Source organism: Trachypithecus francoisi, unplaced genomic scaffold (assembly GCF_009764315.1).
Source record: "Trachypithecus francoisi isolate TF-2019V2 unplaced genomic scaffold, Tfra_2.0 Lachesis_group5, whole genome shotgun sequence".
In the NCBI taxonomy this organism is placed as follows: domain Eukaryota; kingdom Metazoa; phylum Chordata; class Mammalia; order Primates; family Cercopithecidae; genus Trachypithecus; species Trachypithecus francoisi.
This window is the reverse complement of record NW_022681470.1, coordinates 109,375,091-109,392,892: the sequence shown is the minus strand read 5'-3', so window position 1 is coordinate 109,392,892 and position 17,802 is coordinate 109,375,091. Positions and strand designations below refer to the sequence as shown.

The window sequence follows — 17,802 nt, the reverse complement described above, 5'->3', positions numbered from 1 at the left end:
CTATGGAAAAGCACAAGGATGAGTCCATTTGTTACAGACACAGGGACTAAATGAGAACTACACTGTAAAGTTCAACAAAATGCTACATATCATTAACTACAGCTCCTTATCATTTGAGATTCTGGGCTAAGTAAGAGATATCAAATATCCTATCCAGTACTGTGATGCATTAATGTAGGCTTACAGGCCCAGAACTTGGCATAAATCAAGCCAAACCCTTAAGAAATTAGAATGTGAAAAGAAAATAATTTAAAATAGAAAATACATGCTTATTTTCCTCACTCCCAAACTTAAAACTTGACTGGTCCTATATATTCTACTTGGTATATTGAATTTTTGCAGCTAGCAGATTTATCGTATCTGAGGCCATAGTGAATAGAAGAGCTGCAAAAGAGCTTTAGAGACTACAAAACCAACTCACTAATAAATGAGGAACTTTATTCTAATTTACTACCGGGTGCTGAAGTAGCAGCCAAAGTAGGAGACAAATTCTAATTTCATGATCTCTAGTTAGGTGCCTAGCTTCCTGCATTTGCTACAGGTAAAAATGGCTACGTATGGGGCTTTTGTCATACTTCTTAACCAAACTTCCCTAACTTCTGAGGACAAAAACCATAAGGGCGATCTTGTTCTTCCAAAGCAGTTCCCTGGTGCCACTTTCAGAAACAGAGTATTGAACTGTGGGTCTGACCCAGTGTGACACTGTGTGTGTGTGCACATTGAATAAGCCAAAATGTGTGCCATATTCTAGGTTTCTGCTTTACTTAACTGGCAAAATTTGGTGCTGGAAGGGAGGCAGCCACAAAACAGTGATAGTATTTGTTAGTATCATCTTAGTTCTCTTCCCTCCCCTAAGTAGTTTATAAAGGGTGATTTCTGAAACCCTTCACAAAAGAAAAGCTCAAGGGTTTACATTCAACTGTGACAGCACTATGAATTCATTAAGAAGCATGTTTCAGGTTGCACTATAATTTCCCTATGTAACATAAACCCATGGAATCTGACATAACCTGATTGCTCATGCTGGTTGTTTTATTTACATTTCTGAATGGAAAGGATTTCAATACTCATAAAATATCTAACTGGCTTATTTTTCATCTCTTCTCCCAGAGAAGCTATTATAAAATAGGCATAGAGACAGAAGTCTCAACTTGTATAATTGGTTAAGCAAATCAGGGAAATGTTATTGCTCAAAATGCGATTTTTAAAAATTCATTGTGGAACTTGAGGCCAAAAAAACAGATGGTTACTCTCAATGCCATCTGAAAGATAAAGTTCAAAAAAAAAAAAAAAAAGGTAACTATGTTCATTATCTTCAACCAAGTCCTATGGTAGTAGGTGGTACCTTCATAGGAGATCAGTGGAACTGGGGTTTACTTACATCTTTTTTCTGGCAACCTAATGTTAGCAGACACATTTGCTAGTTTGAACAGGAATGCAGATGAATGGATGAAAGTGGGCTCCCTACCACCCAGAAATATGAATGTGCCTCCTTACCAATATGCTACATATTAGACCTCTGAATTAGAAGATGCCATCATGCAACTAACTTACTATCTGGAGACATATATTTTGTTAACCTAGGCAAAGAATAATAATTTCTGTGTATTCCAGTAGGTGTGACAAGCTCAGAGAAGTGAGTGACAAGCTACAGAAGTAACAGTCACCAATAAAGTAAATTCCAAAGCCAGATCCCCAGTTTTCTGCCTCCAAGTTGTTCAAATAGTTTTTCTTCCTTTCTTCTACTGCAACACTGAGTTAAATCAGTATACTCTACAACTCTCTAGTATTATTATGATGTTTACATGAGTAGTTTAGAATTTAGCCTTGGGCCTGCTCTTCTACTGTGTATACTTTCATCATTTTACCATATTTACTGATTACATGCCTAATTTGTATAAATTGAAGGAGAGGTTCTGTGCCTGTTTATTTTTTGAGATGGAGTCTCGCTCTGTCATTAGGGCTGGAGTGCAGTGGCATGATCTCGAATCACTGTGGACTTCGCCTCCCGGGTTCAAGCAATTCTCCTGCCTCAGCCTCCTGAGTAGCTGGGATTACAGGTACCTGCCACCACACCAGGTTAATTTTTGTATGTTTAGTAGAGATGGGGTTTCACCATGTTGGCCACGCTGGTCTCAAACTCCTGACCACAGATGATCCACCCACCTCAGCCTCCCAAAGTAATGAGATTACAGGTGTCAGCCACTGCACTCAGCCTCTGTGCCTATTTTAAAACATATATCCCAAAGTCATATCCCCAGTGATCCAGCTAGTCGGTTACTGTAATGAGACAGCTCAATAAACATAAGAAATATTTTTTCAGTTACTTAAAGAGAAAATAATACTGGTGGTTCTCCTGTAAAGAGGGAGAATTGTCAAAAATGCAGAATTGATCAGCAAAACCCAGCTATAAAGAAAGGGCAAAAAGAACCTTATTTTAGTGCCTTATCCCAATATCCTTTTATTTAGTTTTTTTAATTAACATGATGTGTGCCTATTTTCAGAATCAGTGACTGCCAGCTGCAGCTCTTGACATTATCAAGTGAGCTCTGGAAAATTCAGAGTAGCTCTTTCCTATTCTCTTACATGCCCAAAGAACTAAGTAATTTTGGTCCTAACTCTTACTGTTCTATTCTGCTTCAGAAATCACATTGTTTCATATTGAAAACCAGGATGGCTATTAGTTCTTATTAATCTGTCATTATTAGGAATGAGAGGATATAAAAGAGAAATATATGAGTGTAGAGCTTTACACTCATACACTCATAATGCCATAAGACATTATGGCAATTACTCTGTGAATCTGAGGTGAGACATTTCTTAAATTTTGAATTGTGGAGCTCTCCATTTTTTGATAAATTCTATTTTATAAACATTATAATAAATACCGCTGCTTACAAAAAGATGAATTCCAGCTGCTGGGTATAAAGATGAAAGTACTCCACATCACATATTTGAAAAGGAATAAAGATATCTCTTTCTATATGTTCTTGCTTGACCTAACCAAATAAATTCTTCTGAAAGGAAGCATACTCTATTAGTCTAGATTGACCTTTTGGGTCACTATGTCTTATGGGAGGCATGTGAAAATAACTCACCAGTCCCTTCCAGTCAAATAAATGAATATTCAAGAATGAACTAATCTATTGTGGCAACAGCTTCTACCTTATACTAACACATCTTCATGCCCATCTCAAACCCCCTACCACTAGACTATGAGTTACTTATGAACAGGGATTATATTTTTTACTTCATAGGTACCCAATGAATTTGAAACGCAAAGACCTGTTATATGTTATAAAACAATCATTACCATATTTTAGCATGTTACAGAACAATTAAAACCATGTTTTAAAATGCTGAGGCTCTTTAAAAATCTAAACTTTGAAAACAAATCAAGACAGGCCCTATTGGAGTCCTTCCATTCAATAAGCCAACATTCAAAGAAGACTCTTTTCAGGGTATCCAGGACTCTCCGAACTGCATGTTCTACTGCAGTTTTTGTTTTTTGTTTTTTAAAGGTGGTATTACAAGAGCTAAAATTCACCAAGGGCAAATTAGAAAAGTCTTCACAGCTAGGGCTTAGCCGAATTAGAATCCCTGGGCTCCCAATAAGGGTTAAACCCCTTAAGGGATCAGAGTCTAATAAATAAAAAATATCCAGCTGAATTTTATCAGAGGGCAAAGTTTCAACTTTGCCCCAGCAACCAAGGATGAATTATGCATAAGATTAGTAAAGTGCCTTCGTCCACACCCTAGACAGAGAACATTTTTCTCTCTCACTGTGACTGAAGGAAAACCAGCAATGTATTTGCCTGCCAAGAACAGCTGTGGCTGTACTCTTGATAGGAGTCTAACAATACTGTCGGATTAAAATTTAATTGTAAAGCTGCTGCTACCTGGGAGTAAAAGCATGAACTCTGGCTTCAGAAAGAAACTGGGACTCCAGCATATTGAATAAATGAAGACAAGAGCTGGCATGTTCCTAACAAAGAGTGTGAGAATATGCTCCCTTCTCCAATTGTCCCCTAAGCTGCATCTTTCTCTCTATGTCACACTGGTCATATGCAAGGGTGCTTAAAGGAAGCACAGCCCTTTTCTACACTTTGAACAGTACATACACGTTTTATTTCAAGAATGCTTGAAATTACAGAGTGAGGTCAGAAGGTGATTATGTGCTCTGCATTCTCTGAATATCCTACTCTTAATTTTGTTGAGTATTATTGAATCCTAAATAATTTCTCTCCTTGAAGCTGGCTACTGTCAAGAAGGACCTAAGACAATCTTAATGTTATTACAGAACAAAGATAATTTTACGATTTCATCAAATTCAGATAGAACACCCAATTAAAACCCAATATTTTATTGAGGCCTCATGAGCATTAAGGAACACACCCAAGTTTCCTACCTATTGATACAATTACTAGAAGTACCTCTGCTACCCAAAATTCCTACTTTAGGGAAAAAACTTACAGGTTATGATATTTTAGACCAAAAGTTTATTATGTTCAGTTTATCTTTCCCCTATAATCCTTCACAAACTTGCCTTTTGATTTTGAAAGAAGACTGATATTGAAACATAAGGTATACATTTATACTTCATATTAAAACTTTAAAAAAGTAACTTGAGAATGAAATTCCCTCTGAATCATTACAAACCAGGGCTTACTGTTTCTTTAGTATTATTGTACATTTTAAGCACTTAGAGAGGCTGAAGTCCTTTATGCAGTAACATGAGTATGCAATGTAAATGACCAAGCGGCATTCTTTCTTAAGTAGCTAACTAGTAAGAGGAATGACATTGGAATGAACCAGTTTGAAAGAAAAGCATATGTGTGTTCTTTGTTTTATTTTATTTTTTGAGATGGAGTCTTGCTCTGTTGCCAGGCTGGAGTGCAGTGGCATGATCTTGGCTCACGGCAACCTCCACCTACTGGGTTCAAGCGATTCTCCTGCCTCAGCCTCCCGAGTAGCTGGGACTACAGGCGTGTGCCACCACGCCCGGCTAATTTTTGTATTTTTAGTAGAGATGGGGTTTCACCATGTTGGCCAGGATGGTCTCAATCTCTTAACTCATGATCTGCTTGCCTCAGCCTCCCAACGTGCTGGGATTACAGGCGTGAACCACTGGCCGTGTTCTTTATTTTTAAGTAATTAATTAATGTATATATGTATGTATGTACCTATTTATTTAAGACAAGGTCTTGCTCTGTGTCCCAGGCTGGAATGTGGTGTTGCTATCATGGCTTACCGTAACCTCCAACTCCTGGGCTCAGACGATTCTCCTGAATAAGCCTTCCAAGTAGCTGAAACTACAGGGGTGCGCCATCATGCCTGGCTAATTTGTTTTTATTTTTACTTTTCATTTTTACGAGCTCTTCCTATGTTGCCCAGGCTGGTCTCGAACTCCTGGGTTCAAGCAATCCTCCCACATCAGTCTCCCAAAGTGCTGGGATTACAGGTGTCAGCCACCATGCACAGCTTTCATTCTTTAAAGCATTGGCGTTCATCAAACAGACTTAAACTATGAAGAGCTGTGAAGTGATACATTATTGAAATCAAAAGTATGTATCATGACTAAAAGTAATAAGCTATCTTATCAATTGTGTAATTTTAGGCACATCACTTAACTTTGATGACTCAAACTTTACATCTATAATGTTCCCATGGTTTCAGTAAGTCTAGGTTCCAATAGCTCCAGTAAGAATAAATTAGAATATAAGTATAATCTCTTTAAAAAAATAAAGAACTAACTGAAGTCTGAGTTACTCTTGGTTTAGAATTGTAATATATTATGTAGTCTTACTAATTCAGTTCATTTGATTGGTAGGGGAAAGGAGCCAAACTCCACCAAGAAAAAAGCCAAAAACTATTCTTCGATATTATAATTTTCTTCTGTATGCTATATGATTCTCCCAATTTAGAGGACTATGCTGGGTCTGCAAGATAGAGATGTTTTCTAAAACAAAGATCAGTGTTTCCTATTGTGAATTATAATATCACTAGGAGAATGGGTTTCGAATGAGTGATTTATATCAATATCTAAGCACAGCTCTTCTAAAAACTGCTAAGCACTCCACGTGTCCCAAGTGCTAATGATTAAGCAATAAATATATCAGTAGCAGTTAGTGACATGATGTCCTAAACTTTGGCAATGAGATTTTCACTTCGAGGGGGAAAAAGATGATTAAACATATGTGAAACAAATTCTGGGAGAGCTTCTGTGAACCTCATCCTTGACAGGCACATGTTAATGGGAACAAAAGGATGCTTTCTACAAACTTTAAAACTGAATTGAACTGTGGGGAAAGGAGATACACATGCGTTAAAAAGTATATTGTCGGCCAGGCGCAGTGGCTCACACCTGTAATCCCAGCACTTTGGGAGGCCCAGGTGGGTGGATCACTTGAGTTCAGGAGTTGGAGACTAGCCTGAGCAACATGGTGAAATCCTGTTTCTACCAAAAATACAAAAATTAGTCAGGCATGGTGGTACATATTGTAGTCCCAACTACCTGGGAGGCTGAGGTGGGCATATGGTTTGAGCCAGGAAGGTGGAGATTGCAGTGAGCCCAGATCGTGCCACTGCACTCCATCCTGGGCAACAGAGGCAAACTCTGTCTCAATAATAATAATAATAATCATCATCATCATCATTATCATCATAAAATAAAAAGTACATTGACGTGGCTGGGCACGGTGGCTCAAACCTGTAATCCCAGCATTTTGGTAGGCCGATGTGGACAGATTGCTTGAGCTCAGGAGTTGGAGACCAGCCTGGGCAACAAAGTGAGACCCCATCTCTATAAAAAAATTTTTAAAATTGGTCTAGCATGGAGGCACACACCTGTAGTTCCAGCTACTTGGGAGGCTGAGGTGGGAGGATCACTTGAGCCCAGGTTGCAGTGAGCCAAGATGGCACACTGCACTCCTGCCTGGGTGAGAGAGTGAGACCCTGTCCTAAAAAAAAAAAAAAGAAAAGAAAAGTACATTGTCCTAACTTTTATTATTTTCTTTCTTTCCCTCTTAGAAGAGTTCAGTGCTTAGAAAATCTGGATGAATAATAATACCAGCGATTTCACAAATTTCTTAGTTTGGTTCTTTTTGAAGGAGAAAAACAAGGATGAAACATGAGAAATACCCTTCTAGGAGGTAGAGAACATCTTTTCTCTTGATCCAAAATCCCAGTTAGTAAAGAAAATTAAAATTGAATATGCCAGACTGCCCAAATAAAGAGTTTAGAGGCACCAACAATGGAACAAATATGTAAACATTTAAAAATTTTGACCTGTCACACAATAGATTTATTTTATTATCTGTATTATCTCTGGGAAACAACTCAGATTTATAACTGTGGAAATAGCATGATTATAGAATATTTTACAGAAATATAAGTTTAGTTACATTTCAAAATGTTTTTAAAACTGTATCAGTTCTTATGAACTAAAAAAGTCTCATAGCTTTGAAAATAATCCATTTTCAAACAAAGTGAAGAAATTTATTTTAATCGTTAATTTAATTTCTGAATGTGGCCCTAGGTATTTAATAAAGAAGTATACAACTATCATGTCACAGGTTATAATAACAGAAAACCCAGAACCTTTAAAAAATCATATATTTTTCAATTGGTATACATTAATATATAGTTATAATTGTTTATTAACTCCCCCAGTTCTGAAGATCAATCTTTCTTTTCCCTGAAAAAAATGGTAAGAATAGTGGACAAATCTTCCCAAAAAAGTTTTGTTCACTTTTCAGTGAAAGACACTTGGCATTTTTATCTGCTTATTCTTTTCAAAATGTAATTTGGGAAGAAAAATTTTAATTATTTTTGAGAAGGGGCTGAAGAAACCCCAGTGAGACATTCTGTAGAGAGGTTCTTTGTTAGTGTAACATCTGACCTTCTATATCTTTGGAAATCATGCAACTTGGCTAATGTAGTCCTTAAAGAATTAATCAAGCAGATTGTAAGGCCCTAGTTACAGTGGAGCCAGCCAATTATGAGTTGCTCAGAAATTCATCATTGGCATGTCCAACCACATTTTCCCACATAAAGATTAGTAGAAGTATGTGGAAACAAAGCCCATTCCCACTGCAGCACAGCTACAATATGCGTTCAGTAAAACAGACTTCAACAAAGTTTTGCTGTACTAAAACAGATAATTTCTTTGCGAATCTCTGATCCCTACCTTTACCTGTAACACCCTTTTCTGCCAAAACTGCAAAGAGTACCCTGTTTAGTTAAAACCAAACTAGGGACTTTTTTCTTTTTTGAGATGGAGTCTTGCTCTGTTACCCAGGCTGGAGCGCAGTGATGCGATCTTGGCTCACTGCAACCTCTGCCTCCCAGGTTCAAGCAATTCTCCTGCCTCAGCCTCCCAAGTAGCTGGGATTACAGGAAAGCGCCACCAGGCCCAGCTAATTTTTTTTGTATTTTTAATAGAGACAGGGTTTCACCATGTTAGCCAGGCTGGTCTCTAACTCCTGACCTCAAGTGATCCCCAGGCCTCGGCCTCCCAAAGTGCTGAGATTACAGGCATGAGCCACCATGCCTGGCCCCAACTAGGGACTTTTATATTTAAACACACTTCTGAATTCAAAACACTAAAGTCACATACCACAAGCCTGAGTTTATCAATAAGTTAGTGAAACCCCCAAGACCATCTTTAAGTCTTTTCACGGTTGTGATAACACCCTCCCAAGCCTTGCTAAGAAGAACACTTTTCTTGCAAGAGAGAAATGAAAGGGGCCAGAGTAGAAGATTGGTTCTCTAAGGAGAGGGCAGTGCTGTTCTTAAATAAAGAAGCTCCTTTCAGATAAGCAGAATCAGATTCCAGTTCAGTTGGTTTGCTGGCTACCCTTACTTTGAACTCTCATATTTAATCCAGCAGGCTTCAAAGCAGGTGAGAAAATGACCTACCACTTAAAAGCAATTTTTCCTTTTTCAGGAATTCTGGCCTTAGAGAATATCAGCTCTGATATAAGCACATTCCACATCTCCAGGGATTTATGCAACACTTTTTCATTGCTCTGTGTCTAATGTCAGACTAGGTTTTCATCTCAGCCAGGAGAAAAATGAGGGGGGAAAAATCCTAACTTGCTAAAAATGAAGTCTTATTCCACATAGCCTTATACCATGCAAAAGAAGAGGCATTAAAACCATTAGCCATTCTAGTTAATTCTCTTTCATTTCTCTAAATCTGATGTACAGTGAGAATTATTTAAAATCAGTCTGCACTGCCTGGCCTCACAATAACACAATTTTTGTAACAAATGCATTTTAAGAAATTCAAATTCAATTTGCTCTGGCATGTGAGCTATTATGAAAAGATATTAGATAAGAAAGAGACAATGGTAACAATAAAGAAATTTAGGAAAATTTTTAAAAGTCTGTTTTCTGAAATACAACAAGTATGTCTCCAAGATTCTTCATCAATTTCTACTTTATTTGGCCATCAAATATCTGCGCTAACTGGAAATGCTAACACAGACAATTTGTAACTTACCAACAGGTTCTGTTCTACAAGGTAGTTGCTTAGAACCTGAAACATTTCTTCACTTTCTACATTCATATACACATAACGTGCCAGAAGCATAGTAGTAACAGTGTTTTTTTTTTTTTTTTTGAGAGAGGGTCTTGCTCTATTGCCCAGGCTGTAGTGCAATAGTGAAATCTTGGCTCACTGCAGCCTCCACCTACCAGGCTCAAGCGATCCTCCCATTTCAGCCTCCTGAATAGCTGGGACCACAGGTGCACACCGCCACGCCTGGCTAACTTTTTTGTATATTTGATAGAAATGGGGTTTCACCATGTTACCCAGGCTAGTCATGATCTCCTGAGCTCAAGCAATCCACCTGCCTTGGCCTCCCAAAGTGCTGGGATTACAGGCAGGAGAACCATTGCACCTGGCCTACTAATAGTGTTTTTAAAATTATACCCAACTACCATTTATACTACAGTTTCTACGGAAAAATGCATTTTGAGCTGACTGTTAGGACATGTCTCCTTTAAACAAGAAGGAGGTAGGGTTTCCCACTATTGTTGCACTTTGGTGATGATGATGACAATGAAGGTAGCAACAACAGCTAACACCTAGTTTTTACTGTGGGTAGACATAGTCCTTCCTAACACTTCAATCTTTTAAAGTCATTTAACGCTCACCAAAACCCATGAGAGGTAGTATTATTCTCATTTTACAACTAAGGCTAGAAAAGGTTAAGTAACTTACCTGACGTTGTACAGCAGTGTTTCAGGGCTAGAATTCAAAGCAAAGCAGCCTGCCTCCAGAGTCTATTTCATAACCACTCTGCAATGCTGCCTCTTTTCCACCTTGACAAGGCAGCACTATTGAGCTGTTCTAAATTCCTCTTATTGGGCGTAGAGTACAGCAAGTTTCCCCAAGTTTTAAATGTATATATAGGATCACCTGGGGATCTTGTTAAAATGCAGATTCTGATTCAGAAGGTCTGGAGTGGTGCCTGAAGTTATGCATTTTTAATGAGCTCCTGGGTGATGGTGATGCTCCTACTGCATAGAGCATACTCTATGAAGTGGCAAAGAAGTGTAATTTAAACCTCTAGTTCCCTTGCTGTTTGTCTGTCTATAAAGGTATTAACACATTGTGTTTATAAGCTGGAAACTGGCCGGGCATGGTGGCTCATGCCTGTAGTCCCAGCACTTTGGGAGGCCAAGGTGGGTTGATCACCTGAGGCCAGAAGTTTGAGACCAGCCTGGCCAACATGGCAAAACCCCATCTCTACTAAAAATACAAAAGTTAGCCAGGTGTTGTGGCACCTGCCTATAGTCCCAGCTACGCAGGAGGCTGAGGCAGGAGAACTGCTTGAACCCAGAAGGCGGAGGTTGTAGTGAGCTGAGATCACATGGTTGCACTCCAGCCTGGGTGACAGAGCGAGACTCTGTCTCAAAAAGAAAAAGAAAAAGAAAAAAAAGCTGGAAACTGCCCATACCACAGTCATTTCCCATTAACTCTTAAATGGAGCCTGACTTTGGAAATCCTGCAAAAATACTGGTTTGCAGGAACTTTCAGTAAATACTTAGCCTTTAGGGTTTTAAAATGTACATGTAAGGGCCACAGGGATAAAAATGGGGCTCTAAAAGTCTTACCATTAGGCACATTCTTAACGCTATATACCATCACCTATACAGACACCAAAATAAATGCTTGTTTATTATCCATCAAGTAGAAAAGCAGTATATCAATAACTTTTGGTCTGCAAAAGAAGCTTCCACTTTAAAACATGTAATTATTCATTCTCAGTCTCTGCTAGAGGAGTGCTAAGGAACTTATGCTATGTAATCATAAAGGTTCTTCTGGTGCCATTAGTGACTGCCTAGGTAAAGGCAGACACCATATACATTAATTGTAGCTAGTACCCCATGGAAATATACTACTAACAGTTGGTATAGATCTATTTCAGATTCTAGATCTCCCTCCTTGCTCTATTTCACTTCCTTCCCACTCCGCTTGCCTGAGACAAATCCAAGAATCATCTCTCCCATTGCTTGCCTGTGATCTCACATACACAGTTGCACATTTTCTTTCCAGCTATTAAATGGATGGAATTCTCTTTCTAGGCCATTTTTATTCCATGCCAGATTACATAGTAAGGTTATTTAAGTTTGAGATGCACTCACTCAACTATTAGCACTATTGCAAATAACAGTTACGAGTGTGATCACTGAGTGTTCATTTTACACTAAAAAGAAATAGAATAGTCAGTTTCCAAACCAAATAGCTATACTCCCTGAACAACAGTGGCAAGTCATTCTTCTTGAAGTTTGACCCAGAATCAAGTGCAGACTCAGACTCCTAGGCCTACAGCCAGTGGCAACTTAACACATTATATGGCTGACCTTCAGGGAAAAAGGGAAACCACTGCTCTTACCACTGGTGCCAGAAAAAAGCCAACTAATCTTTAAGGCACAAAATAAACTATTCTTAAGGCAGAAAAAGAAACTGTGAGGAAACAAGTTAGAATGGAGGCATATAGAGAAAAATACAGAAAATACATTACCAAGTAAGGACTAGTTTTTCCATGGTTCTCAGTGTTTTTATTTTTGGGGATATAATTAATCAGCATTTTCTTTTTGGGTTTTAACTCTTATTACCTGGTAGAAATGCAAAGATGTACAAGAAAGATGAATTTTTTTTTTTTTTTTTTTGAGACGGAGTCTCGCTGTGTCGCCCAGGCTGGAGTGCAGTGGCGCGATCTCGGCTCACTGCAAGCTCCGCCTCCCGGGTTCCCGCCATTCTCCCGCCTCAGCCTCCGAGTAGCTGGGACTACAGGCGCCCGCAACCGCGCCCGGCTAGTTTTTTTTTGTATTTTTAGTAGAGACGGGGTTTCACCGTGTTAGCCAGGATGGTCTCGATCTCCTGACCTCGTGATCCGCCCGCCTCGGCCTCCCAAAGTGCTGGGATTACAGGCTTGAGCCACCGCGCCCGGCCGAAAGATAAATTTTTAAAAAGGCTTGGAGGCTGGGCATGGTGGCTCACGCCTGCAACCCCAGCACTTTGGGAGGCGGAGGCGGGTGGATCATGAGGTCAGGAGATTGAGACCATCCTGGCTAACATGGTGGAACCCTGTCTCTACTAAAAATACAAAAAAATTAGCTGGGCATGGTGGCAGGCGCCTGTAGTCCCAGCTACTTGGGAGGCTGAGGCAGGAGAATGGCATGAACCTGGGAGGTGGAGCTTGCAGTGAGCTGAGATCATGCCACTGCACTCCAGCCTGGGCAACTAGGCAAGACTCCATCTCAAAAAAACAAAAAAGAAAAAGGCTTGGAGACTTAAAGGCAATTATCTTTGCTAATTTTACTTTGAGCCAGTGACATTAACAAACAAGTTTATATAGAAGAGTAAATAGTTGCTGGGCATGGCGGCTCATGCCTGTAATCCCAGCACGTTGGGAGGCTGAGGTGGGCAGATCACTTGAGCCCAGGAGTTCAAGACCAGCCTGGGCAACATGGCAAAACCCTGCCTCTACAAAAAATACAAACATTAGCTGGGCATGGTGGCATATGCCTATAGTCCCAGCTACTCGGGGGGCTGAAGCAGGAGGACTGTTGAACTCAGGAGGCAGAGGCGGCAGTGAGCTGAGATCGTAGCACCACACTCCAGCCTGGATGACAGAGTGAGACCTTATCTCAAAAAAAAAAAAAAAAAAAAAAAAAAGAGTCAATAGTGATGGGATACCCACTCTAATATCAGTCCTCAAGTATTAACTGGTTCAGGAATTGGGGAAGCAGTTCAAAACTAAAGGGTAAAAATGAAAATAAAGATCTACACATGGTTCTATATCCAAGTCTGGGTAAGGTCAGTAAGAACAAGCAGACACAATAACTTGGAGAATCTTTGAGACATAGGCACATTCTGTACCTAGGGACCAATGTCTCATCTGTCCCCCTGCCTTATGTACTTATTATCCATCCTAGTTGTGCTCTTGAGTTTAAAGTTCAACAAATCCTGAGAACTAATGATTCCATTTAAATGTAAAAAACAAAGGGTTTGTTTCCAAAATAGGGTATTTTTTAAAATACCAAAGATAGTAACAAATGCTATGTTTATCATCAAAAGTGATCTATAAGAGCAAACTTTATAATGTTATACTGTTATAATCTTATATTGTATTCTTTAAACTTTTAAGCAACAGAAGTAGCTCAAATCACCAAAAATTTATGTTTGACATATTTATGGCAGCAGCTATACAAATCAATTCCTTTAATTTACAACAAATATCTTCCACTGTTCAGCTGAGTTAGCACAGGCAGATCAGAGATGGTTTCTTGTGTGTTTTACAAATAATCTACACAAGTCCTTGAGATCATACTTACAGCTTTAGCAAAAATACCCATGATTTCAGGAAACTGGTGTGTGAGAATGGCTATCATTGCTGTAGAAGAGCAAAATCCTGCTGTGAAATGGATGAACAAAGGAAGCTCCTTCTTTGGGTAAACAGAAACATGATGAAAGGCTGTAATGGAGAATAGGTAAGAATCAATTTTATTTCAGAATAACATGTAAATAAGTCTTAACCTTTTCAAATGAAATCTGTTTTTAAAAACGAAAAAGAAAAAAAAATTTAAAAACCAAGTCTCTGGCTAAGCAAGGTAGAAGACAGTTATCCATCACTTATCCCAGCATCACCAGCATATCTAAATAGACAACTGTGCTGGGCGTGGGAACAGGATGGCATCATGGGAAAGAACACTGATTACAAAGTCATGCTGAGGTGATTTTGAAAAAAAAAGCTTTGTCATTTATTAGCTATGTAATCTTGAATAAGTTGCTAAACCCTCTAGAAGTTGCTATGGAGAGTTGTAATGATGAACATTTTAAGTGCTTAATAAATGTGAGTTGCAGCCATGGGTGGCGGCTCATGTCTGTAATCCCAGCACTTTGGGGGTGCTGAAGAGGAGGACTGCTTAAAGCCAGGCATTCGACATTAGTCTAAACAAAATAGTGAGACGCCTATCTCTTAAAAATTTTTAAAAATTAGCCCAGCATGGTGGTGTGTGCCTGTAGTCCCAGCTACGCAGGAGGATGAGGTGGGAAAATCACTGGAGCCCAGGAGTTTGAGGTTGCAGTGAGCTATGATCATTCCACTGCACTCCAGCCTGGGTGACAGATCTGTAAATAAATAAAAAAATAAATAAATAAATCTGAGTTGCTACTTTTTTTTTTTTTGAAGAAGAGTCTCGCTCTGTTGCCCAGGCTAAAGTGCAGTGACATGATCTCAGCTCACTGCAACCTCTGCCGCCCAGGTTTAAGTGACTCTTGTGCCCTAGCCTCCCAAGTAGCTGGGATTACAGGCACAGGCCACCAAGCCCAGTTACTTTTTTGTATTTTTAGTAGAGAGGGGTTTTGCCATGTCGGCCAGGCTGGTCTCAAACTCCTGGCCTAAAGTGATCAGTCCACCTTGGCCTCCCAAAGTGCTGAGATTACAGGTGTGAGCCACCACACCTGGCCTTGAGTTGTTATTAATTATTGTTCTTTGGGAGCTCAAAAACTAGTATGGAGAAAGAGGCAGACACGTCATTGGTGATTCCCTAGAACTATCAGTTAATAATTTTACCCAGTGTTTACATATGTGGCATTACATTAGGCACTGTAAAAACTAAAGTAGGTAAGCCAGGAGCAGTGGCTTACGCCTGTAATCCCAGCAATCCCAGCACTTTGGGAGGTCGAGGCAGGAGGATCACGAGCTCAAGAAATCAAGACCATCCTGGCCAACATGGTGAAACCCCGTCTCTACTAAAAATATAAAAATTAGGTGGGTGTGGTGGCATGCACCTATAGTCCTAGCTACTTAGGAAGGCAGAGGCAGGAGAATTGCCTGAACCCGGGAGGCAGAGGCTGCAGTGAGCCGAGATCACGCCACTGCACTCCAGCCTGGCAACAGAGCAAGACTCTGTCTCAAAAATAAATAAATAAATAAATAAAGTAGGTAGGCCAGGCATAGTTGCTCATGTCTGTAATTCCAGCACTTTGGGAGGCCAAGGCGGGTGAATCACTTGAGGTCAGGGGTTTGAGACCAGCTTGGCCAACATAGGGAAACCCCATCTCTACTAAAAATAGAAAGATTAGCCAGGCATGTTGATGTGCACCTGTAGTCACAGCTACTTGGCAGGCTGAGGCAGGAGGATGGCTAGAACCTGAGAGGCGGAGGTTGCAGTGAGCCAAGATCATGCCACTGTACTCTAGCCTGGGCAACAGAGCAAGATGCTATCTCAAAACAAAACAAAACAAAACAAAACCTAAACTAGCAAACCAAAGGCCTAGGATTCTGACCATAAGTAAAGTCCCTTATCTTATTTTACCATATTTACACATTTACTCAGCTATTATTATTCTAGTGATTGGATATTTAATTATCAATTATACTCAAGTATTTATATTTTATTTGAAGTTTGAAAATACTTGAATAACAATACTGAGATGAGCCTATTAGAGTCCTTAACATGCAGTAGGTGCTCAATAAATGTCTGCTAAACTGAGAGCTATTCTGGGACTTCATTAGGCCAGGAAGTTGACTGTTTAGGGCTGGATACTAACCCAGGAATTTCTGATGTAATATCCTGCATTAGTAAGGGATGACTAATTTTGTGCTGAACCAAGGTCAGCTATAAATTTCACTTTTAAAATATAATGATTCACAGAGATTACACCTAAGCTTCCTTCGACAGCTATATTTTAATTTTTATTTTACTATATTCAGAAAGTATATACCAAAACACAAACTCATTAAAAATCCAGAAAATTTCCAGAATCTTGAGCCTTGTTTAAAGTAAAAGCACATCAAAATGGAAGTTTTAAAAGGTAGAAACATTAGAAACTGTAGAGAACATTGTGCTTTCAGCACCCAAAGAATCAGTCAGCAGTCCCCTTTGCCCTGTCCCTCAGCTGTGAGAGGCCAACTTCTTCTTCTTCCCAACTTCAAATCAAGAGAAACAAACCCTGGTATTCAAGAAGGTGGGAAACACATACAATACAGCAAATTTAATAATATTAGCTAACCTATATAGCATTTTATGGTTTATAAAGAACTTTATATTAACTCATTTAATTCTTTTCAGTAACCGTAAGAGATAGTAGTATTATTCTCAGTTTATAAGGTAGAAAACTGCATAGCTTTAGTAAGGAAATTTCCTGAAATATGAGATTTTTATACTGTAAAAGAGACCTAATTATTTCTTTCTGGATTGCTTTCTGTAGATTCATTTGTCAGTCAATGTTTGGCTAACACATCAAAATAATAGATGACTGACTATTACAGAAACACTCCCTTGGAACGAAAGTTCAAATTTCATCACTGGCTTGTAGAGCAAAATTTATCAGAAGGCATAAAAGACGACTAAATAGCTATGTGAACTAGGGGAATAGTTCAACTCTGAACTTATGAGGTCCATAAGCAAATTCCAGAATGCGGTAAGTCATATCAAGGTTGAAGGAAAATTAAAAACAAAAAACATTAAGTACTCCTGGGTATTAAAACTCCATATTGTTAACAATTTGTTCATTCTACCACAGCCACAGACAGAAAAAATACTCTAAGAACATAAAATATAATCAAACAAAACGCCCCAGCATGTTACCCCTCTCCTACCTTCTGGAGTTTGCACCCTATATGGAGTTGGAATTCATAAACGCTTACCAAAATTAACTGGTCTTATAGCTTATGGCTTTGACAACATGATAATAACCCTGATTTTATTCATATTACTATGTAAAATTGGCCTGATATTAGACAACCTTTGTAATAATTTACAAAGGAGGGCATTATTTTAGGCTAAATGTATTAGCTTAATATAATACACTCTTGCATACATCATGATGTTCCATAATTTAAGGTCTATTCTTTTGCCTTAAATATACTTGTTCCTATTAAAATGGAAAGACAATAAGAACAACTACCACTACCACCACTTTAGAAAGAAAAATAAAATTTCTATCATTAATGACATCTTAATTGCTAGAGTCAATGAATTCTTCTTAGTATTTACCTTACCTATTATCTCAGATGTTCCTCCTTACTTGGAAATTTCTTCTCCCTTTTAGTTCTAGGATATCTAGTTTTAGTTATTGTCCTGTCTCTCCAACAAGCTCGTCACTGAATCTTCAACTCTTTCTGCCACTCATTCCTTAGACATTTCTGTCTAAGGAATGCACCCATGGTTCCACCCTCAGTTCCATTGTCACTGCATACAGTTTTCCTCAGTGATTTCATTTATGCCTAGGACTTCTTTTGCTACTTAGAAAATGATGACTCCCAAGTCTGTTTTTTG

The 17,802-nt window shown here is 39.0% G+C and overlaps 1 protein-coding gene across 1 annotated transcript in view; it reads right to left on the bottom strand.

Moving 5' to 3' along the window:
* Nucleotides 1-17,802, bottom strand: part of ST7L (suppression of tumorigenicity 7 like) — a 98,908-nt gene that overhangs the window by 3,163 nt on the left and 77,943 nt on the right. The window contains 1 exon segment of the mRNA XM_033200083.1: nt 13,852-13,991. Within this exon segment, the coding sequence (XP_033055974.1) occupies nt 13,852-13,991 (140 nt within the window).